General features: G+C 37.9%; 1 protein-coding gene across 1 annotated transcript; it reads right to left on the bottom strand.

The window, feature by feature from the left end:
• Positions 1-334: 334 nt before the first annotated feature.
• STK26 (serine/threonine kinase 26) lies at positions 335-25,497 on the bottom strand. Its single transcript, XM_052662616.1, has 12 exons — positions 25,254-25,497; positions 21,953-21,975; positions 20,241-20,471; positions 10,619-10,675; positions 5,839-5,947; positions 5,595-5,752; positions 4,558-4,743; positions 3,304-3,452; positions 2,121-2,214; positions 1,662-1,724; positions 1,443-1,579; positions 335-359 (listed from the first exon to the last, which is right to left on the bottom strand). Exons 1-12 carry the CDS (start codon positions 25,495-25,497, stop codon positions 335-337), a joined length of 1,476 nt encoding a protein of 491 aa, XP_052518576.1.
• Between the last annotated feature and the right edge of the window lie 2,195 nt (positions 25,498-27,692).

Genomic DNA, 27,692 nt, shown 5'->3' with positions numbered 1-27,692 from the left:
TCATGAGTGTACAGTTAACTAAAGATCAAAACATGAAAAGTATTCATCCTAGTAACTTAAGTAATAATGATACCTAAAAGCAAAACTGTCTCAACATTTACTAGAATACAGGTGAAACTATAGTATTAAAAGTTACTCCTTACAAAATAATCTCTTTAAAATAGAAAATGATAAACACCATCACAAAATAGTTGAATAGCTTCTTCCAAATCTTCAATGTTGCAAAGATCCAAAAGGCACATGGAGCTCATGAGTTAAGCATTGGTAAGCTTGAAGTAGCTTTGGTGGGTTTCTCTGGGTCCATATGAAATAGAAGCCAATAACGAGAAGTTTCTTAGGGGGATTCATCTGTCGAACACCTATAAAATTAGGAAAAACTTAAACGATGTATAAGTATGTGTGTGTCTATCTTATATCTGTATGAACTCTCCAGTGAAGGAAGTGATTGAGCAGACAAAACTGTATTGGGTCTCATCATACAGATGCTAAAACACAAGGAAGTTAAAAAAAATCCCTTTTGTGTCTGATTTTACAGCTTCCAATTGATTTGTTTGATTTGGAAAAGAGAAGGGAGGTTTTCATTAAAAACTAAGGGATTTTAATTAGCTTCCAATTAAAATAAATAAATTAATTTAAGAAAAACTAAGGGATTTTAAGAGGGGTTTTAACTGATGAATATAAATAGGCTTTATCAGCTAAAAAGATCTAGGAGAGTATGTTTTACAGCTGTATAGTTTGTTCCAACTTGATCCCAGCGGCATCACAAATACAAAGAAATATAAAGATACGCTGAGAAGCCATATAATGAGATTAAGGCTAAGATTAGTATTGCTTTATAACTTGCTTGAGCTAAGAAGTTGTGTTTGTATATGCATTTTAAAAGGGAATTTAACAATTAAATGTAAGAACTTTACTGAGTGTGTACAAAGTTAAAGCAACAGTTCAAGAGACAGTATAGAAACTGAAATCAACCATAAGAACTTTTCAGAATCTTTATTTGAGTTTCTCTACCTAAAATCCTTTCCTTAACTTTTCCTATGGGGGTTAAACTTAATGAACTATAGCACTGAAACTGTGAATAGCACTGTGATAAGAATAGCAACAAGAATGAAAGCATTCCTAAATGGTATTTACAAGGGTCCAAATAAGAATATGCCCCCTGACCTTTTGTCTATACTCCTACTAACAAAAGAAAAAAAAAGGGAGAAAAACAACCAGGCCATTTCATTCAGTGGAAAACTACCTTGTAATATGTGCAGATAATTCCAAAAGCTAATATTTCAGATGGGCGGCAAACAAAACAGTTTTCAATTATATGACTATTAAGAATTGACTTTGTTAGAAATAACCAAAATAAGTAGGTAATCATATTATCACATCATAAATGAACATCCAACAGAAAATGTCAAAATAGCTTTTTAAAAATGACATTTCAAGCTTACTTTTGAAATTTTTCAATTAATTTCTTCACCATTTTATCTGTAATGCCAGGACAGGCAGCTTCGGCCACGGCAATACTTTTCTCCAGTTCTTCGATTGCCTGATTCCTGCTTGCATTATTCTCATCCTGCTGTTTAAGCTGAGAAAGATCAATAGCTATAACATTTAAAATTACTAAACTTCTTAAATTAGATAGCCAAAGCTGATGACTCTGTACTTACTTCAGCAAATGCAGGTGTGATTATCATAGACAAACAGCTCAGGGTTTGTACAAGATCTTGCTCCTTTGAACAAATATTACAGATTATACACATGAAATTAAAATAATCACTCATGTGCATTCATTGGAGTCCTCCTCAAAAAAGACCCAATACAAGGCAACTCTCCATACTTTCTTCTCATCACTCATTCCCATCCATCATCCAGAGGCCTCTAACTTCTAGGATTACAATTAATATGCACAATTCTATTTTAAAACATACCAATGGCTACTTAAATGACTTCTATGACCTTTTTTTAATTAGTTTGAAATGAATGGCAAATGAAACATACTGTGGACCACAGTGAGGTAGACAAGCATTTAGGGGTATTAAATTCTAACAATTTCTGGCCATCACACTGTCTCATTTTATAGTTTGACAAAGTCTACCAAAAGGAAGTGATCATCTCTGTATACATACTGCCCCATTCTGTAGTTTCTTAGGATCAGGCTTCTTTCGCACAGTGGTAAAGCTCCATTCAGGATGAGTATTATTTTCCCTGCTGGTGGACTCCCTAAAGAGATTGCCAAAGATATTTCCATAAGTTCCCAAATGACACAGCTTGGGGAAAATACCAAATCAGTGCAGACAGATTCTGAATGGATAATTGCCCCAATGTATAAAAAAATAATTTGATCTCAGTTTCAAATACACACTGCTTTCTGCTAAAGAGTAGCAATGGTACCCAGCTCTAAGTATATATCAGAATCACATGTGAAGGTCTCTTACTATATATAAAGCCCTGGCCCAATCCCTTCCCACTGACTAGATCAAGATCTCCTGTAATGTGGCTTGTGGTGTTTTTTTTTTTTTTTTCATCTTATTTTATATTGGAGTATAGTTAATCTACATTTTTAAAGGCTCCAAGAGTGACTAATGGGCAGCAAAGGCCAACAACCATTAGAACAGAGTAAAGACAACTACCTTGGTACTTTTTAGACTTTTCAAAAGTTGGACAACTTCTCATAAATGCAGATATTATCTGAAGAGATTTGGTGTTGCCTTTGTGTCAGTTCAACTAGCAGAGGAGTAAATTCTGGTGTAGCCTACAGACTGTGTAGTCTAAATTAAGTTAAGGAGTTAGAGGCTCAAATGTTAGTATAAATGCTGTAGTTAAAAAAATAATGCAACTTTTTAGGGGGTACAAATCAGATATAAATGAATATTTCAATGTACCAGTCTGATCACAGTTTGGTACATGGCCAAGAGGTGAGAAACGTTAGTTCTCCAGAGGGGTTTTATAGGTTGCCAGGAAAGTATGAGAAGACATTGCTCTTTATCACTTTGGGCAAGCTAATAAAACACTTTAAATGCAATCTTGTTCCAAAATTTTGTAATATGCTCAAGTATCCACTAGGGGTTAGACTGAGACCATTTAAAACTACAGAAATTCACTTCTAAGGGGAAAAAAAAAAAACCAAAACGTGTTTCCAAATTCATTGTACTTCACAGACCACGATTTTAAAAGATTTTCACAATTTCTAAAGTCACACTTTAGAAAAAGGTTTACATTTTATGCTAGAGAAAACACATCAGCTCACAGTAACAGATATGAAATACTGAAATGGGCTATCTACATAAAAAGTAAACAATTGGTACGTACGAATCAGATCCGTCAGAATCAGATTCATCATCGCTGTGTCCTTCTGCCTTCCATCTCTTAAATCGATCTATCAGTTCAGTCAGATAAGAAGTCTTCTTTGAATTTTTTACAATGAATTTATGTTTCAGAAGTTCTTTAGCTGTAGGACGCTAAGGAACAAAAAAGAAAGGATGCGCCAATATGTCTAGGCTTTTTATGACTGCAAAGAGTGATATGAAATCATTATCAAGTTGAAAGGTATGAAAGTTTGTCTATAGATATGAGAATAACTAAAATGCCATAGGACAATAGCTAATTCTATTTCCGAAGTGGCTCAAGGCAACCAAATTAAATTCACTGCTTTGGTATCCATTTGCTAAAATCCAGTGGCAAAAGGTGGCCTATGTACCAGCAAACAGGCAGGCAGGGCTTTCTTCAAAGTAGAGAAACACATGATAGGACTTCGATAATTACATAAAAATTTTAAAACAAGATCGTGCATTAAAATACTTTTATTATATTTACTGTAAATTGGAATAAAAAGGATGAAAACTAGCAAGGCTATAACTTTCTTATTATCTGCACACATCATATGACCCCCATATTAATCCCTTCTCCATCACACATTAATTCATATTGTACCTAAATAAAAATATCATGTGTTGTGGGGGATATTTCCTCCCTAATATTTTATTAATATCAGAATATTCATTAGTAACCTACGATAGTTACATCCAATTTAGAGATAGTTCTTGTATATTTTAGTTTCTCACAGTTATCAGGCAACTATATTTTAAAAACAAAAAAAAACAACTGTAATCAAATTTGCCAACTGAATGAATGGAGTTCACTAGACTTCAGGAAAAATATACAACTTCATGTTGGAATTTCTGAACATTAAATAAAAAATCGTGAAACACCAACAACTTTTCATGAAAAATGAAAACAGTTGAATAAGAATCATGGTGCATAGTTATACTTTCTTAATGACATCCTAGAAAATGAACTTTATTTCCCCTTGAAATAGGAAATGATCAACAGAATGAGGAAGATGCTAGGGAACATAGCAAAAAGAGAAGATGCAGGGGAAGGAGAGAAGGAACTACGGATCTTGTCAACAACTGAACAAAATTAGCAACACAGACGGGACAGTCAGGTTCCTGGATGGTCTGTAGACAGTTTCCACAGGCACTGTATTCCTTACTGTTGAACAAACCACACTGGCTCTATGTATATCTGATCACAGAAAACAACGGTCATAGCACATATACTCACAAATGATGGATCTTTGTTCAGGCAAGCATCAATAAACTCCTTAAAGGATTTAGTAAAGTCTCCGACAAGAGTTGGAGGATTGTTTTTTGGAATAAGAAACAGAACTCTCATTGGATGCATATCAGAGTTAGGTGGTTCTCCCTTGGCTAGTTCAATAGCAGTAATTCCCAGTGACCAAATGTCAGCCTAAGGTAGGAGGAAAGAACAATTACCTTGAAATTCCATTCTAACATTCTGCCACAAAATAACCCGTGGAGTCTCATGGTCATACAATATTAAAATGTCTCAAGAAATGTGGTGTTAATAACTTTTTGATGGAATTCATTTTTTAAGAAAAGTATCAAATTCCCTACTTTGTGCCAGGCACCGCATTCCAAGCACTGAGAATTCGGGTGGTGACTAAACCAGACAAAAATTCCTGCTCTCAAGAGGCTTATGTTCTAGTAGAAGAGAAAGATACATGAATAAACAATAGGATGTCAGATGGTATTAAGTTCTGTGAAGAAAATACAAAATCAGGATAATGGAATAACGAATGACAAGGTAAAAGGGCTGCAAATTTACATGGGATGGCTAGGGAAGACTGTTCCGTGTCAGTAATGTTTAAGCCGAGACCTGATTGAGAGGAAAGTTATTCCAGTTAGAGGGAGAGGCAAGTGCAAAGGTCCTGAGGCCAGAGGGGACTTGCTGTGTTTATGGACCAGTAAAGAGGCCACTGTGGCTGAAATGGGTAGAAAATGGAGGAGAGTGGTAGGCGATGAGGCAGAGGTAGACAAGGGCCAGACAGCAGACGGCCATGCACGTGGTAGTAAGGACTTTGCATTGTATTCCAAGTAGGATGGAAGGTCACTGAAGGGAAGATCCAAATACTCAGTATTACCAGCATCTAGGAACTTATGATTTAGCAGCAAAATTTGACATGGCTCTAGTTATAGAAATACTCTAAGAGGAAGGAGAATTGAGGCAGTTTATTAAATAGGATAGGATGCTATGTAAAACAATATTCAAAACAAAAGAGTTTATAGGTAACACTTCACTTTTGAGTCATAAGCTGACTGCTGGATAACTTCAGGTGCCATCCAAAATGGTGTTCCCACAAAGGTATTTCTTTTAATTTGTGTATCCGTCAGCTGGCCAGCCACTCCAAAGTCAGCAAGTTTCACATCTCCTTGCTCTGAGAGCAAGACGTTGGCAGCTAAGAGGGAAAAGGAAACAAAAAAAAACCTCAGCTTCCTCAGAATGCATCTATTTTTCTCAGGTTCATATTAGACTTCTGTATACCTTTTATGTCTCGGTGAATTTTCTTTTCAGAATGCAGGTAGTCCAGACCTTTCAAAATTTCCTTTAGCATGGTAGCAATCTGGAACTCATCAAATGGACCAGCTCGCAGCTTAGGGGAAAACACACGCACACACATGTAAAAGTTTGGAACGATAAGGTTCAAACTTAACATTATCTTTGAAATAAGGGAATTGCTTATATATAATGAAACAGTTCTGTTTATTAAGCCAGTATTTAAACAAATGAGAAAATTCTTAAGGGTGAAGAGAGTTAAGTCAAAGGGCTAAAAGGGTTTTCAATGATTAGATTTTAATGATTAGATTTAATCTTGAAAGATAATATAACTATATATTAGCTTCAAATCTTGAGGTTCTTAAATATTTACATTAAAGATCTAAGGAACATGCTTAAGTAATGACAGATAGAAAAAATATATCAACTACTTAAATTTTGGCATTTGCTGTTTAAAACATTAAATATTTACACTGAACTGATTTTTAGATCAGATGGTCCATAAGATTTCTGCAGCAACCCAATCTGATCATATGGGTCAGCTGTAGCACCGTTCTTAACATTTACGAATTTCAAAAACATTATAAAGCAGAGACTTTTTAGAGACTCAGATTTAAGTTTTAGCTAGGAATATAATAATTAAACTATTCAAGCTTTCATTGTAAAAAGAAATTCAAATCATGGAGGGATACAGTTTTTCAAATAAATGTAACACATTTCTCTTTCTTTCCCCATCCCTGTACTAAAGCCAGTGGTTTCAACTGCAATACAAGGAAAGCAATGATTAAGTTTCAGGAGAATTTGTAATGGAATATCTGAAAATCTCTCTTTAAAATAAATAGTTATTTTAAAATTCTGGTACCTCATAAAGCACAAACAGTGGACTGTATAATATTATTACAGGAAAGGGTGGGAATCTAAAGTCAGAGCTGAGGTAGAGTTCTGTTTGCTGGAAGGAGGGAAGAGGTGGTGAAAATCAAACATTGCCCACTCTGCCTCACACTGGGAGGGATTCACAGCTCTTTGGCACCTTCTGTATTTCATCTTTCATGAATGCCATATTTATTCTGAATAAAGGGCACTTTCATGTTGAGATTTAACAGCTTAAAACAGAACCCATACTTCGGTCTCACTATTTAATATTAACTATGCTCTGGATATATAGTATACTTCAGGGATGTTTATAGTTCAGTAGGTGCCTTTCCTAGGTAACATTATCTATTTACTTTCAAATGTATCAACTTCCACCCCAAAGTATCTATTTAAACACCAGTGATTAAAGTCATCTAAAAGGTGAAAATGGTATATTATTTTATTGATTGCTGGTAATGAAATTCTGAGGTACTACCAAAGAACTTAAAGATAAATGTCAAGTAATACTACTTAAGACTAGTACTTTAGTATCATTGATTATAAAATGTTGACAGGGCCAGAGGAGGTATATTCTCAGTCACTTAGAAAATTGGGCAAGGTCCATATAAAAGGTACTAGCTATCATTCTGAAAGATTTCTAAAAGTGGTCTGAATAATACAGAATTTTAAAAATATACTTAAGTAAAAACAAACGGAAAAGTGGTCCTACAGACACATTAGCTTATCTGGTATACTTAGGTCCAGTTTAAAATTCAATGCAATCTCACTTAACTGGGTACTGGAGGAGGATGGGAAGGGCACTTCCGTGGCAGGGAAATGGGAGTGGGGTGGTGGCAGAGTTGGGTTTTTCTTGTTCATGTCAGACAGAAAACTATCCCAAACCTTGTGGTTAAAATGTTTCCTTAGCCATGATGATAATGATCAGAAGAGGAGAAAAAAAGGAGCTGGAAAGAGAAGGAAAGTAAATAGATGGGATACAGGTTGCTTTTTAAAAATTTCCAATGTAACCTTGGGAGAGATGATGCCAAGATCCTGGTCCACTGTCCTTGGAGTGCACGATGGAGCTTCTCTCCAAAGACTGAAGACTTTACCATGTCTCTAATAGCTAACACATCTACCCCAGGGCAGGGTGCTGGCTTTGTATGCTGTGCCTTTGCTGTCAACTGAGCATATTCAAGAGGGACATTTGCAGGCTTGGGGGTGTTCTCCCATACTCCTCTGACTTCCAGCCAGTCCCTAATACAGCATGTTTTGCTATGCTTTCTCTTATGGTTAGCGTATCGTTTCCAACTTTTTCCCCTGGTGCTCATGTTTTATTCTCTTAACCTTATTATATGTGTTTTTGTTGTAAGCCACTGCAATTTTTATTGGAAACAAGTGAGGTATAATCAATTCAATAAAATAATGTACATTATGCTCAAAGTCTGTTCACACACAACTAATTTTTTTGTAAGAATGGGAGGAAATCTTGAGGTATATAGTTGTTTTCAGCTGCTAAGCTGTGTCTTATTCTTTGCAACCCCATGGACTGCAGCCAGCCAGACTCCTCTGTCCATGGGATTCTCCAGGGAAGAATACTGGAGTAGGTTGCCATTTCCTTCACCAGGGGATCTTCCTGACCCAGGGATTGAACCCGCATCTCTTGTACCTTCTACATTGACAGGCTGGTTCTTAACCAGCTGAGCCTTTGGGGAAGGTCCATATACTATATAGCGTTGAACTTAATTACTGGTCATAATCATATTACACTATCAGACACCAGTTTAATGGGATGAACACTTTTTGCCCAGCATTCCTTTTAATTTCTCTTGTCCCTGGTAGCAGTACCCTCCTCTAACCCTGATCCTTTCTTAGATTCCTCCAAACGATAGCATTCTCCTAAATGAAGAATAGTGTATTCTCATCATTTGCTCTCCGTACAAAGTCAAGTCAATGAAGTTTATAATTAAATCACAATAGTATTAAGTGTTAAAGCTAGAAAAAAGAAAACTAGAGAGATTACTCATCTAATTTCTTATTTGAACATTTGAGGCACAGGTTAAATAGTCTGCCCAATATTAGCCAGCTAGTCAATGGCAGAATTGGGAATAGGATCTAGGTCTCTTGATTTGTAGCCACTACACAGCTAGAAACATTTCAAGTTCATTGAATTTATGCTAATTGTTATTTTTTGACTTAGGCAGAGCTCAGAATGAGATTAAGATCTCAAAATCATTTCATTCAGAGGTTTCATAAAACTGCCCCAGCTACTCTTGGGGGACACAGATTGTATTAGTTAGGGCTGGGCCACTGTCCAGTGCTTCCCGTTGCTATCAGAGATTCTGAGGAAAGCAGTGCACTGGTCTTGCCAATGCCTACAAAGCAGGGAAGTGACATGGTAAACATTTTGGGGGGCCAGTTAAGGTAACTGTGATAAATTTGGAAAGGATTCTTAATATTTAAAAAGTAGGAGGAGGCTCCTAGAGCAATTGTGAGGCTTCTTGTGGAGCTAATGAATAAACTATTGTTTAATCAAACTACATGACAAATAGAGCTGAGATCATTTAATGGTGAGAATGAGACCTGACTCCGTATGCATGAAGGACTATCAGCCAAAGAAATACCAGTTATGTTCTCTCACTAGACAGGAGAGAGAAAGAAAAAAAAATGAAATGGAGCTTTAGGATGTAAGAATTAGATTAGATACAAGGAAGGATGGCCTAACTCAGCAACTGATTAAACTGAGATGAATTCCTAGAAGATAAGGCTCTCCATCAAGTTTAATTACCATTTCTTTTGAATGGTTTAAATATGGTTCTGTCTAAAGGAAGGAAAAATCGCTTATGGTCATTTCTGTTCATAGGATTATTTGAAACTTTGGAAGTACTGGCATTCAATATTAAAGGCTTTAAAAAATATTTGATCATTTGCAGTCAGAAAAATTCATTTCTACTTAAAAAAAATAAGAATGAAAACATTACTCGGTGATCTTAATCATCAAAACACTTGATTTTTAGAAACAGCAGACTCCAATTTCAAAGGCAGAGCATATTATATAAAAGTCGTATAATATTAAAAATGGAAGACAACTTAGTGCAACTTCATTTTCTAGGACGTCAAGCCCAAGGATTTATGTGTCTGGCTCACAGTCACAGACTTAGTTATAAACAGAGGCAGCCCTACAAACTCAAACTCCCATAGGCCAGCCCAGCAGTCATTCTATTACACAAAGTTGTCTCTAGTCATTCATATTGCATTTTAAATACAATGTCACATTAATAAAAATTTTAAAGAGGGAGGGACAACACTGATAAAATCACACCACTTGGGGGAAGACAACCAGTGTTTCTCAATAACATTTTGTGCACAAACACATCTTCATTTATTAGAACTTTTCCCTCACACTGCAGGATTTTAGCAGCCTGGTCTGCTAAAATGGCTGTGGCATTTCCAAGTCATTGTGACAAAAATGCCATCACACTTCCAAGTCACCTATAGAGAGGCAGAGAGAACTCTGCAGAGAGCTGGGTCTGTAGGGCTTCTTGGTCAAAACCCAAGAACCACATTTAAAAACAGTTATCTGATGATATCTCTTCAAAAATCTAAGAACGCTCAGTCTTCTCAGGGATAAGCATGTAAAGTAAAACATGAAACTGATGGCAACTTTCACACACTCATTCCTAATTTGGAGGGAATTTTATTAAGCTGTCTGTATTTCTTATATACTTTAAGAACGCCAGCAATGTGCAGAACCTGCAATACAGCGGAATCTATGTTAAGAGTAGCAGTACTGAAGGCAGAGTGAACATATTAACTAAAGCAACCACTTAGCTTGCCCAAAAGCCAATGCTCACTCCAATTAAAAGAGAAAAGTGAAAGTATGGGTGTGTGTGTGTAATTGTTTAAAAATACTTACAAGATCCAGCGCTGAACCGCCACCCAGGTATTCCATTATTATCCATAATTTTGAACCCTGTGAAAACCATGAAATAGCTTAATAATCATAAACCTGAGCCAAATAACATAGCATAGCATAAATGTTCAATCTGACATACTAATGTACTGGTTCTAAAATATAGGTTTAAAATTAGTTGTTTGGAACTCAATATATTTTTCCATAGACTATTACAAATAAGAGTCAAGTCCTAAGTCTTGACTCTCCCTGAAACCTATTGAATGTATGATATAGCTAAATATTAGAAATGACACATTATTGTTGCTTATTGTCGAACTATTAGCAACTTTAATAAATGTTAGGAAAAAAAACCATAGCTTTAAATTATTATTTTGAATGATGATGCTGAAAGGAAATGAATGAGGAGGTAAATGGAGACTTGTAGAAATTTTGAATGGGGCTTCTGAGTGCTTCCCATGTGATTTGAGAGTTTGAGGACACTGGGTACTATACCTTATTTTAGTTTTTGTTTTAATCTACTTTACAACTTTTATCAGCCACAATTAATGGGCATTTTTTTGTACACATGTAGAAACTAGTAACACTGTAGCCCCCTCTCCCCCAAGGTAAATGGATAAAAGAAAGGGAATGTGTAGGTTGAAGAGCATGATGATTAATCCAGGTAAAATTAACTTCACTGTAAGTTGTACAATAGGAAATGGAGCTCATAGAGGGAACACACATATTTGAATTATAAAACAGGTGTGTACACACACACACTATTCAGCTGTATCAGACAAAATTTGGAAATCATTAAATTTTCTTTCAGCTACAGTTAGAAATACTGGAGACATCTCTCTCTCCCCATAACATTTCATGAGTGGTGTTCTCTGAATTTTTTTAGGACCACAGAATTGACTGGAAGCAGAATGGTTGGTTTTATTGTACTGGCAAATAGCCAAGCTGTGAATGGATTGTATTCCAAAAGTCCATCTTTTTAAAGAAAGATGTTTGGGATTTGGAAAGCAAGCATTTTGCCATAAAAATAATGCCTAGGTTCCTGGAGCAGTCCCCTCCAAAAGACAATTTAACACAAAGGTATCCATAGTATACCTGAAAGAACACCAGAGAAACTACTATTTATCCCATAACAATGTTTCTAGGGGAAAAGTGGATTCAGTGTCTTGCTTCATGTTGGGATTCCGGGAACACATTTCTCACCTTTACAGTCCCACTTGCAGCATAGATTCTCAAGCTATTGCTGGTAGTCCTGAAACTCTAAAATCCTTGGGAAGTAGGAGTTCCATTCAAAATTTCCAAGTGTCTCTGGGGCTTTACGATGGCAGAGAATGGACTCCAGTAAAATGATGATGGGTGTTTAGGGGACACTGTAGTGTGGGGAATGGGCTGTGGCCGAGAGTTAGGGACTGGGGAAGGAAGGTTCAGTTAAATTAAGATGTTGACACTATGTAGGATGTCTAAGAGAGAGAGGAACAATACCCATCTTGACACCCGCTCTCTCCTGTCACAACAAGCTAGCTTGAGCTTAGGAGAGAGAGTAGCATCTATAGTAGGAATGAGAGAAAATGAATCCCCATTACAGTGAGAGGGCAGAAGAGTTCCAGGAGGGATTCATGCAACTCTTAGAACATGATAACTGAATCGTTCCTCACAATGCCATACAGCCTGAGAAGCTTGTCTTTTGCCACAGTTTGTTTCTAATAAGTACTACATTCTACCTCATGAATTCAGATTGCTTCCCATGCACGTGACATTTCAAAGAAAAATTAAAAGATCTTACAAAACATGTTTGTCTGTTTTGCAGTTCTGTGTGAATGAGAGCATCTGTTTTCCAAGTTAAAAACAATGTGTGGCTTTTTTTTTTTTTGGTACCAATTGAAAACAGAGACTTACCAACTGTCTGTTCGTCACTAAAAAGTATTCATAGAAAGCTTAAAAATGTCATTAACCTTATGACTAAGCAACTTTCAGGTCTGAAAATGCTTCCTCTTTGCAAGCAAGCTATTCGGTGGAACTAGGACTCTTCCTAAACAGGCAGGGAACCAGAGCTGTCTCATAGGTTTTCTGGGTGCTTCCTTCTGACCGTCACTTCTGCAGACAAGTGTCGCTGGAGGATGGTTCTATGTCTGGACATTCAGACGACTGTGAGGCAGGCAGAGGAACTGAAGCAAAGTACGACTGGGCACAGGCAGGAACGGCAAGCTGGTGGGGCTCCTGCCTACTCACGGATGCTTAATCCACACAGGCTGTTACTCGTTCCTTGTCCACAGTGGGTCTTAATGAAAACACCAATCACAAACCAAAGCTGACCGAAAATCCCAGATCCTGTGTTTGTATTCTTCTGGAGAACTACAACTATTACCTTTGATTTCTGGTAAAAGATGTTTGCATTTGAGAATGCAAATATTTGGTTTATTCTTAAATAATTTAAAAGCCTAAGATGATATCTACATAGTGGTTTACAAATCCAAACGAGCCAAGTGGCTCTAAACCATAACCATATATCCGGCACATTCAAGCATAGGAAGTCCCTGCAGGGAAAATGCCACTTTCCAATTATAAAATGACCCACACGTTTTAGCAATGGGTTGGAAAGAGTAAGTGTAAAGTCCTGCATCAACATGGGTGGTAAGTTAGGGGTCAGGAAATGGCTCTCTGTTCCAAAATGCAGAAAACCTAAAGAGTGAGTACTTCAGAGTTATACTGTTTACCGGGGAGAAGCTGGAGTCTAGTTTTAACAAATCACTGGTGTCTGGAGTATCAGCTCCATTACCCCATGGGGCCTTTGAACGCCACTGTGTGCCACTAAAGCAGACATTTGGCCAAAGGGGGCAGAAATGCTACTGTGGACCTTGGGATTCATTTGTTCACAGAAAAACAAAAATTTAAAAGAAAAGAACATGTACAATACCCATGATATGTATTATCAAGATAACAGATCATAGATCAAGTTCATATACATGAACACAGATCAAGTATATGTTGAATTAAGCAGGTTGGTCTATGAAGCAAATAGCCAAATCTAACACTGACCACATGAACCAGCATATGCAAGTAAGATAAACAAGTCACCACTGGGCAAATGTTGTATGATCCCACTGATCTGAGGAGTCTAGGGTAGGGAAACTAAAGACAGAAATTAGAATGGTGGTTACTAAGGACTATGGTGAGGAGAGAATGGGGAGTTACAGATTAACGGGTATAGAGTTTTGGCTGAGGAAGGTGAAAGCATTCTGAAGATGAATGGTAGAGATGGCCACACAGTCACTTGAGTGTATGAAATGCCACAGAACTGTACATTTAAAAGTGTTAAAATGATAACTTTTGTGATGCATATTCCACTACAGTAAAAAAAAAAAAAGAGACAGAATGTAAAATTTTACAGAACTGCAAGGAAGAGTAGAGATCACCTTGCCAGAATTTTACCATCTGAGATTTTTTTCCAGTCAAGAATGCCTTGTCTATACCCCAGTCTCATATCCCAGTTCAGTTCAGTTCAGTTGCTCAGTCATGTCCGACTCTTTGCAACCCCATGGACTGCAGCACGCCAGGCTTCCCTGTCCATCATCAACTCCCAGAGCCCATTCAAACTCATGTCCTTTGAGTCAGTGATGCCATCCAACCATCTCATCCTCTGCTGTCCCCTTCTCCTCCCACCTTCAATCTTTCCCAGCATCAGGGTCTTTTCCAGTGAGTCAGTTCTTTGCATCAGGTGGCCAAAGTACTGGAGTTTCAGTGTTAGCATCAGTCCTTCCAATGAATATTCAGGACTGATTCCCTTTAGGATAGATTGGTGGGATCTCCTTGCTGTCCAAGGGAATTTCAAGAGTCTTCCTCGACACCACAGTTCAAAAGCATCAATTCTATGACGCTCAGCTTTCTTTATACTCCAACTCTCACATTCATACACGACTATTGGACAAACCAAAGCTTTGACTAGATGGACCCTTGTTGGAAAAGTAATGTCTCTGCTTTTTAATATGCTGTCTAGGTTGGTCATAACTTTTCTTCCAAGGAGCAAGCATCTTTTAATTTCATGGCTGCAGTCACCATCTGTAGTGATTTTGGAGCCCCCCAAAATGAAGTCTGTTACTGTTTCCTCATCTATTTGCCATGAAGTGATGGGACCAGATGCCATGATCTTAAGCTTTCTGAATGCTGAGCTTTAAGCCAACTTTTTCAATCTCCTCTTTCACTTTCATCAAGAGGCTCTTTAGTTCTTTGCTTTCTGCCATAAGTGTGGTGTCATTTGCATATCTGAGGTTATTGATATTTCTCCCAACAATCTTGATTCCAGCTCGTGCTTCCTCCAGCCCAGCATTTCTCATAATGTACTCTGCATATAAATTAAATAAGCAGAGTGACAACATACAGCCTCGACATACTCCTTTCCCAATCTGGAACCAGTCTGTTGTTCCATGTCTAGTTCTAAGTGTTGCTTCTTGACCTGCATACAGATTTCTCAGGAAGCAGGTCAGGTGGTCTGGTATTCCTATCTCTTTAAGAATTTTCCAGAGTTTGTTGTGATCCATACATCAAAGGCTTTGGCAGAGTTAATAAAGCAGAAGTAGCTGTTTTTCTGGAACTCTCTCACTTCTTTGATGATCCAACAGATGTTGGCAATTTGATCTCTGGTTCCTCTGCCTTTTCTAAATCCAGCTTGAACATCTGGAAGTTCATGGTTCATGTACTGTTGAAGCCTGGCTTGGAGAATTTTGAGCATTACTTTGCTAGTGTGTGAGATGGGAATGGCAAATCACTTCAGTATTCTTGCCTTGAGAACCCCATGAACAGTATGAAATGGCGAAAACATAGGACACTGAAAGATGAACTCCCCAGGTCGGTAGGTGCCCAATATGCTACTGGAGATCAGTGGAGAAATAACTCCAGAAAGAATGAAGAGATGGAGCCAAAGCAAAAAACAGTGCCCAGTTGTAGATGTGACTGGTGATGGAAGTAAAGTCCGATGCTGTAAAGAGCAATATTGCATAGGAACCTGGAATGTTAGGTCCATGAATCAAGGAAAATTGGAAGTGGTCAAACAGGAGATGACAAGAGTGAATGTCAACATTTTAGGAATCAGCGAACTAAAATGGACTGGAATGGGTGAATTTAACTCAGATGACTATTACATCTACTACTGTGGGAAAGAATCCCTTAGAAGAAATAAAGTAGCCATCATAGTCAACAAAGAGAGTCCAAAATGAAGTACTTGGATGCACTCTCAAAAATGACAGAATGATCTCTGTTCATTTCCAAGGCAAACCATTCACTATCACAGTAATCCAAGTCTATGCCCCAACCAGTAATGCTGAAGAAGTTGGACGGTTCTCTGAAGACCTACAAAACCTTCTAGAACTAACACCCAAAAAAGATGTCCTTTACATAATAGGGGACTGGAATGCAAAAGTAGGAAGTCAAGAAACACCTGGAGTAACAGGAAATTTGGCCTTGGAGTACAGAATGAAGCAGGGCAAAGGCTAACAGAGTTTTGCCAAGAGAACACACTGGTCATAGCAAACACCCTCTTCCAACAACATAAGAGAAGACTCTACACATGGACATCACCAGATGGTCAATACTGAAATCAGATTGACTATATTCTCATATTCCAACCCCTATCAAAATCATACTCAAGACCCATTTTAAATGCTACTCCCCAGTTTGGGGATTAGTGTACTTGATAAACCTACTCACAGATAAGTGGGAGATATGAGGGAAGTTAGATCCACCTATCTGGAGCTAAGGTGAGAGGCTGAAACCAGAGACAGGAATCTAAAAACTGTCAGAATAAAGTAGATGAGACGGATGAGGGTGAAAATGCAGAGTGAGAGGAAGACACAGAGGAGGCACCCAATTAATAAATATCTGCTGCATTGAGTCTAATATGAGGCTTCTTATAGGTGTATTATAGGAAATTTAAAACGATTCTTATTTTGAGTGAAAAAAAAAAACACTGAAAAAGGAGGAAATATTTCCCTCTCAATTTCCTTCAAGTTGCACCAGAAAACTAAATTTTTTTTAATCTAAAGAAAATTCCAGAAATATTCCAGAAACATTCACCATACATTGGGAATAAGCACACACAAAGGTCTCAGGAAAAATAATAAGAAAGCTGTGTACAGGTCCTATTCTGGAATATTTCACCTCAATCACTCAATTCTTTTTAAAAAAATAAATATCAGGAGTTGTGGTATATGGAGGGGGGCATATATCCTCAACATAAACAGAAATCTAAAAGCAATTTTCAGCAGCACATAAAGGCATGATTCAAATTCTATTCAATGCCTGAGTGACCTTCATTTTAAGATTTACATCGAACTAGAAAAATATTTAAAGATTATAAAAGATTCTTCCAATATTATGAGATCAGAAGGGAAGGGTTTGCTTATTTTAGCACCCTTCATAAAGACTAACTTTGTCTGTCAAGAAAATCTGCACTGAACTAAAATTAAAGGAAAATACTGTGGTCATACTGATGTGTTTATCTGGTTTTTACTCTTGTTTTTAAAAACAAAGTTATACAGTGAGCTCAGTCAAAATGAATACCCAGTACATTTTTGCAAGTCTCACGAAAAGCACTACAACTATATACAGTTTCAGAGAGCATATAATTTTCTCTCAAATGCAATAACTTTTCCTCCAGCTTACAGTGAGGTCCTGGTTATATCCTGTATTAGGACAACCTGAGAAGAACTCAGTATCCTACTTTACTCAATTAGCTTGACTCACAAAATCCCCCATCTTATCTGAAATGCAAGGATGGGCCACAATAAGAACAGAAGTCAACTGATGATGCAGTTCTCTGATGGTACTTAGAGAATGTAGCCTTGAGTTACATTGACTGCACCAAGCCAAACCCTGTTATATTTGATGTGATTTTAATTAAAAAAAAAAAAGCAAGCCTGAAAAGTCACACTATGTCTTAATATAAATGGAAAATAAACAAGGGGTTGATTTAAGAAAGTAATTTAAATAAACAGTATTAAAGAGTTATAAAATTATAATTCTTTTGCTCTCTGTGTATACTATACCCATAATGAGACAATATGTGTGTATGTTTGTGTACAAATAATCTAGACACAAATAATCAATACCAGCCATCTGAATTTCTACAATTTTATCATGAATTAACATGTTCTTCAAAGTAGTCTTTCTCATAATGTACTTTAATGATCAGTTAAAGAGATAAAAATAATGCAGTTTAATTCTTTAAGAAGACATCTTGGATAAGAGTTCTGTATCCTAAACTGGCCTAAAAATATTCTGCAATCAAGATTTGGAGAAAACAGACTATCAGTTATATTAGTTAAAAGATTAAGTATTTGGGGGATGACTGGTACGTGTATACTATGAGGGAAATTTTTTAAAATGTGAAATCTTAGGAATAAATCATGCAAACCGAGTTACAATTCATTTTCCATGGGAGTATTGACTACAAATAAAGGTTGTAAGCAACCAATGGGGCTTCCCTGGTAGCTCAGCTTGTAATAAATCCACCTGCAATGCAGGAGACCCTCGTTCAATTTCTGGGTTGGAAAGATCCCCTGGAGAAGGGCATGGCAACTCACTCCAGTATTCTTGCCTGGAAAATCCCATGGGCAGAGGAGTCTGATGGGCTACAATCCATGGGGAAACAAAGAGTCAGACACAATTGAGTGACTAAGCACAGCACAGCACAGCACAGCAAAAGCAACCAGTAAAAGTCCATACCATGTCAGTACACATTTTAAATAGGGCTTACTTAATATTTTGAGTCAGTTACCAAAAGTAGCTTATCTGGTACAGATGCCTAAAAATAGCAAGTGTTCAGATTTGCTCCAGAGTGGATCTGAAATTATAAGGAGTAAACCAGAATGAGCATGTGCACACACACACACACACACACACACACACACACACACACACACACACACACACACACCACCATTACCACCACTACCACATTTCCTGGGTTGCCTACAACCACGGGAACTATAAGGGGGACCTAAAACTACTGAGACTGAAGGCCAATAGGATACTGAAACAAGGAATCTGACCTGCTAAATAAGCTTTTTAGGAAAGAATATGAAAGCAAAGTACACCACAAAGAATCAAGTAATTATGTACACAGTAAAACAGAGTAATGGCTAACACTCCAAAGTATATTGGATATGAGTTACTAGCAGTATTACTGCCTCCTGTGAGTCTTTCCTTCATACCATAATGGGAAAAAATGATAGAAGTGACCATTTGCTTATTTATGCAAATGGCACCTTGGGCCTTGTATGCATTCAGTCACAAAATCTACACCATTGTAGCGCAAAATGGGATTGTAAGCTCTTCAAAGGCAGGAGCTGTTCACTTTTACATCTCCATAACCTAGTACAGTGTGACACACAGTGACTGGTTATTTAATGATTCATTCTACTATGCGTTAATTCCACAGTCACCTAATTCACATACTCTTAGACTAAATTAGCCTCTGTTGGGAATTCCCTGGCGGTTCAGTGGTTAGGACTCTGCACTTCTACTGACAGGGGCTGGGGTGCAATCCTGCAAGCCACACAGCTTGGCCAAAAACAAAAAAAATTAGGCTCTATAAAAAGCCAGGGAAATTGATAATGAATATCTATATGAGTATTAACTAATACAGTTTATCCCAGCAGAACATAAAAGGATAAAAAGACAGCATTAACTTTTGTGCAGGCCAAGAGCCTAATGGGTTATAAACACACCCTTCTGGCCTAGAGATAGACAAGCAAATAAACAAAAAAACCCTTCCCTCTTATAAGCCCTGAAAATCAAAGATCTAACTAATACTGCCTTCCTCTGAAAAATATCAATATGGGGATATATTTTTAAATTGTAAAATAATTTAAACTCTAATCTAAGCTAGATTTTTCTAATTATTTATTGTTTATATTTCAATAGATACAAATCTTGACTCTAACTCTGGAACCCAAGAACTCACCAAAGAGTTTTCTGTGATGCAGAAATACCTCCATCTGCTGGAATTTTAGGTGTCTGTTAATTCTATAACCCTGGAAACTAAAAATCCAACTTTTTTGGTGGTGGGGTTAGATATTATTCTATTTAATTACATTTCAACAAGTATTTATCATGTGCTGAAGATGTGCCATGCCCTGTGCTATGTGATGTGAAAACATGACAGGTTGAACTAAACTCCGTGATATCAAGAAGCTCACAATCTAGAGGGAGGGAGAGTTGTGTAAATAACCACCATAACTCAATGGAACAAGTGACATACTTACAATACATATGCCATCAATTCTGAGGTTGAGATAGACTGGGCCATTGAGAATAATGTGTGAAAGTCCAGGAAGAAAGCTCTTTCCTGACAAAGGTTATGTGTCAAGGCTCAGCTGCCTTTCTGCTCCTCCATCAACCCAAAAGTTCAGGTGTGGAAAAACGGTACAGCTGAGTACTGGATGCATTCAGGACACAGCTGCTAAATCTAAATCTATTTTGGCCCTACAAATGGAGCTAGATTCTGCCTGAAGGCCGAAGGCTGCCAAATCCTAATTTAAGACACTGCCTTTCAAAAATCAGAATTAAAAAAAGAAAGAAATACTCATAATGAAAGTACCTCATGACCTAAATGATCCAGTGCACACATTACCTTTAAATATGATCCATAGTATTTCGTTACGTATGAGCTGTCACACTGACTCAAAACCGTTATTTCTTGCTGAATGTCTTCAATTTCATCTTCGGCTTCCTCGAGGTCTATGATTTTAATAGCAACCACTTGCTGGCTACGGTTATCAATTCCTTTGAAAACTTCTCCAAAGGAGCCTTTTCCAATGCGTTCTAATTTCGTGAAGAGCTCTTCTGGATCGGCTATATTATTCTGAGGGGGCAGGGAGAGAAGAAAGGGAAGAACACAAACATTTTGTATCAAAGTTTTAAATGAAGGAAAATAAATCATGTAAGACAATATCACATTTATCTAAAAGAAAGCATACAAATTCCCTTGACTCTCCACACGTGCTTTGTTAGAACAACTGTAACCCAAATGGGTAGTCCATATTCTACTGGATCACCCACATTAAATGGGCTTAGCTGATCCTGCTATCAGAAACGATCTCATACAGCAAATGTTGTCTCTGGTGCATGCCAAAGGGCCAGACTCTTTTTAGAATAAAGCAGCTGACTACATACAATTTACACATTAGTACAATGGTAGTGATAGTGAGAGAATACCTAACCTACTGTAGGTAGGGGCATCATTAAAATTCTTACATTCCACCAGCAAAATAGTACCTTTAAACTCTCCGACTTGGACAACCCAATCACAGCACCTGTACTTGAAAACCACCATGTAAACAACACACAACACAAAAGACCCAAGAATCTACAAGTCTTTTTTTCCTTCTTCATTTGAGATCCTATCTGTATGTGTGGCTCAGATGGTAAAGAATCTGCCTGCAACGCAGGAGACCTGGGTTTAATTCCTGGTTCGGGAAGATCCCCTGGAGAATGGAATGGCTACCTACTTCAGTATTCTTGCCTGCAGCATCCCAGGGACAGAGAAGCCTGGTGGGCTATAGTCCATGCGGTCATACAGAGTAGGCTATATGACTGAGCAACTAACACTTTCAACTTTCATTTGTATGTAATGCTCTCATCAATGGCTGAAAATAAAATTCCAGAATAAGTCAACATTTTTCTACAGAAAAATCTGAATCAAGCATAACTTTTCAGGTTAACAAATGTATTGGCAAGACTTAGATTTTATAACTTCACTGTCCTTCCCTGACTCAGAAACACCCTTTATCTAACAGTGCACAATTTTTATTTCAAATTTGACTCCCACAGGATAACCATTAACCTTACTTAAATTCATATTGCTGAATATATACTGCTGATCAAGTAGAAAAAAGGATTTCCAAACCTTATTTCCAAACCAAAAGTCATGTTATTAATTAATTTTACTTTTTCATGGAAGGGCATTTTATTTTAAATATAATAGTAGTGTGTACATGTCAATCTAATTTATACTTAACTCCCTTATTAGTCTACATCTAAAACTTTACTTTGAATTCCTTCAAAATACAGAAGAATGTTATATAGTTCTAACTTGTCTATATTTAATTTGTTAATTGCACCTAGATTATCTGTTCATTTATTACAATTTAACCTGGTCATCAATTTCAGGAGGCAAATTATAGAGTTATTAGCATGTTCCTCTAATATCTTTTTTATTAGACAAATAGATCATTAACATTATTTTTCTCTCAAGTTCATTGTACCATCATCACCAAACAGACACAGCAAACTGCCCACTTTTGAGTAACTTAAAAACTTGTGACTGATTTTAAAGAATTTCACCAATTTTTCTCTTTTCGACCGGCCTAAAAGACAGTTTACACATGACCTGCTTAATTTACAAGCTTACCCATTCTCCTTGATTGGACTTTTTCCATTTTTAAAAGACAACTTTCCATGTATGCCATAGTCTCTTTGGTATGGCAAGCTACTTGTTATCTCCACCCACCTCCAGTACTCACATGGGACAAATACATCTTCAGCTGCCCATATGGGCTTTAAAAATAGTTTAGACTTCTGTAAATTGCAAATGTTTCTTTAATGCCAACATTTTGTTATAAAATACCTTCTACAAAACTTGAGTACCATCACTATTGATTAACTTGGTGCTTAATTTCTTACCAAGACATTGTGATTACTATCATATAATAGCTAACCCACAAATTATTCTTCCTACTTTTGGTAATGGTTCCTGTCTTTCTAGTAGCTTGTGGCAAAAATACTCACCAAATAGCTCAGTGATAGGTTCATCACCTTATAGTTCCCTAAATTCAGTGAATTTGGAAAAATAAAGAGAGCAAACCTTTCAGGTTTCCTGATGTAACTACAAAATACTCTAAAAGTTATAAATATACCATTGATTAAAAAGTAGACAATACGGACTTTCTGATAACACATTCTGGACCAGGAGTATATTAACTGTATAATAAGATTTTTTTTGTTCTTGGAAGAAACAAAGATTAAATCCTAATCTTCCTAATTCATGTTTTAAAAGGATTTGACTGAAACAACCACCCCGAGGGAGAACACAGCTGTTCTCGCTTTCTATAATAAATGGGTTCCTGAAAGTATGTAAATCAAAGATTTAAAAATCAAGTCACATTTTGAATTTTAAACATGCTCTGAAGTGAATCCTAACTCATCAGTGTAATATAAGATTTTAAATCAAGGAATACAAAATTGGAAAAGAGAAAGATCTATCATTTATGCAACATTTGCATTTCCCAATCTTTCATTGGGGGACTAAAATATTATTGTTTGGGGGTTTTCTCATGCAAAACCCCAACTTTCAGAGTGAAGGGAATCTTGAAAACAAGTTTTCACTAGTTATAACCTCACCTCCCTGACTTTCTAAATCTGGGATAGACAATTCCTAAATCCTAATTCCCCATTCACCGTGTCACCAGCTTCTTAAACCAAAGTATCCTAAGTCTTTATTAAGACATATTTCCTTCCGGCTTTTCATGCAAGGGTAAAAGTCAAGTAAATAAATGGTAAACACTCCAAGCAATGTAATTTAAAAACCACCTTATAAAGACGCTGGTTTGCCCAATCATTCACATTCACTCTTCTTTAGAGCCTCTAAGAAAATCAAGTCAGCTCCCTCTCAACCCAAATCAAATATTCTTTTAAGAATATTAAAATGTTTAAATCTATCTCTATTGCAAATGAATTTATTGCAATATCTGTGTTTGCATTGCCTTCTCAAAGCCATAGCCCAGGAAGAAGCTCTAAGTTCTGCAACAGCAAAAAGGATGAATGGCTAAATTCATGTCACATTTACTATTAATAACCTCAGATATACAGATGACACCACCCTTATGGCAGAAAGTGAAGAGGAACTAAAAAGCCTCTTGATGAAAGTGAAAGAGGAGAGTGAAACAGTTGGCTTAAAGCTCAACATTCAGAAAACAAAGATCATGGCATCTGGTCCCATCAATTCATGGGAAATAGATGGAGAAACAGTGGATACAGTGTCAGACTTTATCTTTTTGGGCTCCAAAATCACTGCAGATGGTGACTGCAGCCAGGAAATTAAAAGACGCTTACTCCTTGGAAGAAAAGTTATGACCAACCTAGATAGCATATTCAAAAGCAGAGACATTACTTTGCCAACAAAGGTCCATCTAGTCAAGGCCATGCTTTTTCCAGTGGTCATGTATGGATGTGAGAGTTGGACTGTGAAGAAGGCTGAGCGCCGAAGAATTGATGCTTTTGAACTGTGGTGTTGGAGAAGACTCTTGAGAGTCCCTTGGACTGCAAGGAGATCCAACCAGTCCATTCTGAAGGAGATCAGCCCTGGGTGTTCTTTGGAAGTAATGATGCTAAAGCTGAAGCTCCAGGACTTTGGCCACCTCATGTGAAGAGTTGACTCATTGGAAAAGACTCTGATGCTGGGAGGGATTGGGGGCAGTTGGAGAAGGGGACGACAGAGGATGAGATGGCTGGATGACATCACCGACTTGATGGACATGAGTTTGGGTGAACTCCGGGAGATGGTGATGGATAGGGAGGCCTGGCGTGCTGTGATTCCTGGGGTCGCAAAGTGTCAGTCACGACTGAGCAATCGAACTGAACTGAACGGTAGATGATTTATACATGCTGCACAAAAATGGGTCTGTGAAAATGAAAACCTCAGAGATCTACCTCAGGACATTCTTGCTATTCCTGACCTTTATCACCTGTCCTTTGCTTGGATTTGAACTCTTCACCTATAGGTACATTGTTGCAAACTGAAGTCTTAGACAGACGGTATGATCACCACTGAACCAACAATGATAACAACAACCTTTTACTATGGAAATATTCTCAGAAAGTCCAAAGGGAAAAAATGAAGGATCATCATCTTGTCTCTCATGGAAAGTCAGGGGCAGATGGGTAGGAGATCAAGATGGCAGAGTATGAGGATTCTGAGTTCACCTTCTTCCATGAACACATCGAAAGACATCTACACGTGAAACAACTCTTGCTGAAAACAATCTGGGACCTTTATGGCTCATCTACAACCAAGGTTACAAAGAATGCACAGAGTTGGGTAGGAATGGAAGAAATGCAATCAGGCCAGGACAAGTGCCTCTAGTAAGGGACACACAAGAGGAGGGGGATTTCACAGTCTCAAGGATCCTCCTTGAGAATGATGGGTTAAAGACACATGTTGGGCATGACTCCAGGAAGACAGCCCCCTTAGCTGGTTTGAAAACCATTGGGACTTAGCAGAGGGCTGTAAGAAACCAACACTCTGCTCATGAAGCACATGCATACACTTGCTTACTCTCATGGAACAAGGTAGAGGAAACAGACTGCAAACTACCTGGGGTTCTGGCTGGTTTCCCACAACTGCCACAGCCTGTTCCCCTGCCTGGCAGGGTGCCCACTCCAGCTTCTCTTGCTCCAGTGCAGTGCATTACTGCAAAGGCTGCTGCCACCAAGAAGAGTGTTCACTCTTAGAGAGAAGGAAGCTGCCTTGGAAACATCCCTGCCTCTGAACAAGGAGAAGGAAGCCATTACCAGCATGCACGCGAGGAAACAGCCTGAAAATTGCCTGGGGCTCTGACTAACTTGCTAGGATGGTCTCAGCACTTACCCTGGCCTGTCCCGCAGTCCTCTGCTAATCCCTGTTGTTCAGTGCTGCTCTCTACTAGGGCAGAGGTGCCATTGCCAGGGAGGAAAGCACACACTTGAAACGGAACCAGCTCGGACCTGATCCTCAGGGCTTCTGCTCCAGTACCTTGGGCACCAACTCTGCCCCCAATGGGGTGGTGATGGCCATTGAGCATAGGAGAAGCCCTGGCTCTAGCCATTCCATCTCTAGCCCCACCTTCTACCATGGTGATAGCTGCCAGCACACCCCAGGGGAAGGTGTGACTCCTGCTCACATCAGATTCAGCTCTCCCACCAAAGCCACTGGGTACATGTAGACTGCATAGGGATGCTCCCAAAGAAGCAACTTTATAGAGACAGAGATGTTAGGGGAAGAGGATTTTAAAATGTAGATATTTTAGAATGTGGTTGAACTTATATGACTACCAGTTTAAAACAAGTACATTATAGGTCAACATATAGGAACCTGACGGTAACCACCTATCAGAAATCTACCACAGATTAAAAAAAAATAAAAAAACTAAAAAGAAAGGACCATACCATTAAAGAAAATCATCAATCAACAAGGGAAGAAACAGAAGAAATGAACAGATAACTACAAAAATAACTGGAAAAGAAGTAATAAAATGGCAATAACGACATACCTATAAATAATTACTTTAAATGCCAATGGAATAAGTGTTCCAATCAAATAGGGTGCCTACTGTATAGCACAGGGAACTCTTCTCAATACTCTGTAATGGCCTATATGGGAAAAAAATCTGGAGTAGGTATATCAGTTCAGTTCAGTCGCTCAGTCGTGTCTGACTCTTTGCGACCCCATGAATTGCAGCATGCCAGGCATCCCTGTCCATCACCAGCTCTCAGATTTCACTCAGACTCACGTCCATCGAGTCAGTGATGCCGTCCAGCCATCTCATCCTCTGTCGTCCCCTTCTCCAACTGCCCCCAATCCCTCCCAGCATCAGAGTCTTTTCCAATGAGTCAACTCTTCACATGAGGTGGCCAAAGTCCTGGAGCTTCAGCTTTAGCATCATTACTTCCAAAGAACACCCAGGGCTGATCTCCTTCAGAATGGACTGGTTGGATCTCCTTGCAGTCCAAGGGACTCTCAAGAGTCTTCTCCAACACCACAGTTCAAAAGCATCAATTCTTCGGCGCTCAGCCTTCTTCACAGTCCAACTCTCACATCCATACATGACCACTGGAAAAAGCATGGCCTTGACTAGATGGACCTTTGTTGGCAAAGTAATGTCTCTGCTTTTGAATATGCTATCTAGGTTGGTCATAACTTTTCTTCCAAGGAGTAAGCGTCTTTTAATTTCCTGGCTGCAGTCACCATCTGCAGTGATTTTGGAGCCCCAAAAAAGAAAGTCTGACACTGTTTCCACTGTTTCCCCATCTATTTCCCATGAAGTGATGGGACCAGATGCCATGATCTTCGTTTTCTGAATGTTGAGCTTTAAGCCAACTGTTTCACTCTCCTCTTTCACTTTCATCAAGAGGCTTTTTAGTTCCTCTTCACTTTCTGCCATAAGGGTGGTGTCATCTGCATATCTGAGGTTATTGATATTTCTCCCGGCAATCTTGATTCCAGCCTGTGTTTCTTCCAGCCCAGTGTTCACTTTGCTGTACAGCAGAAACTAATACAACATTGTAAATCAACTATACTCCAGTAAAAAAAAAAAAAAGAAAAAAGACACAGAGTAGCTGACCGGATAAGATAATGAGACCCATATATATGGTATACAAGAGATTCACCTCAGAGCTAAAGACACACACAGATTGGAAGTGAGAGGGTAGAAAAACATTTCATGCAAACAAATGACAAGAAAGAAAGGATAGCAATACTCATATCAGACAAATAGACTTTAAAACAAAGCCTATAACAAAAGACAAAGAAGGGCATTATATAATGATAAACAGATCAATATAAGAAGATACTATATTCATTTAGATATATGTATCCAGTACAGGAGAACCTAAATAATATAAAGCAAATATTAACAGACTTAAAAGGAGAAACTGACAATAATACAACAATAGTAGGGAACTTTTGACACCGCACTTACATCAATGAACATATCATCCAGACAAAAAATCAATAAGGCAACAATGGTCTTAAATGACACAATAGACAAGTTGGATTTAATAGGTATTGATTTATAGGACATTCCATCCCCAAACAGCAGAAAACACATTTCAAGTGTACAGGAAACATTCTCCAGGATAGATCACAAGGCCACAAAACAAGTCTCTCAACAAATTTAAGAGAATAGAAATTACATCAAGCATTTTTTTCCCAATTACAGTGGTATAAAACTAGGAATGAACTACAAAAGAAAAATGGGAAAAGCACAAACAGGTGGAGACTAAAAAATGAACTATTACAAGACCAATGGAAAGTGAAGAAATCAAAAAG

Source organism: Budorcas taxicolor, chromosome X (genome assembly GCF_023091745.1).
Source record: "Budorcas taxicolor isolate Tak-1 chromosome X, Takin1.1, whole genome shotgun sequence".
Lineage (NCBI taxonomy): Eukaryota > Metazoa > Chordata > Mammalia > Artiodactyla > Bovidae > Budorcas > Budorcas taxicolor.
The sequence above is the reverse complement of the archived record's forward strand: the minus strand, read 5'-3'. Positions and strand labels throughout refer to the sequence as shown.

Bases quoted from the DNA above. Each gene is read 5' to 3' on its own strand.
- STK26 (XM_052662616.1), bottom strand. From the start codon at position 25,497: ATGGTAGAAGGTGGGGCTAGAGATGGAATGGCTAGAGCCAGGGCTTCT. The intron at 21,976-25,253 runs GTAAGTGCTGAG...ACTGTCTTTTAG, and splicing joins GGACTGCGGGACAGGCCAGG to GCCGGTCGAAAAGAGAAAAA. The intron at 5,948-10,618 runs GTAAGTATTTTT...TTTTCCCCTAAG, and splicing joins GCGGTTCAGCGCTGGATCTT to CTGCGAGCTGGTCCATTTGA.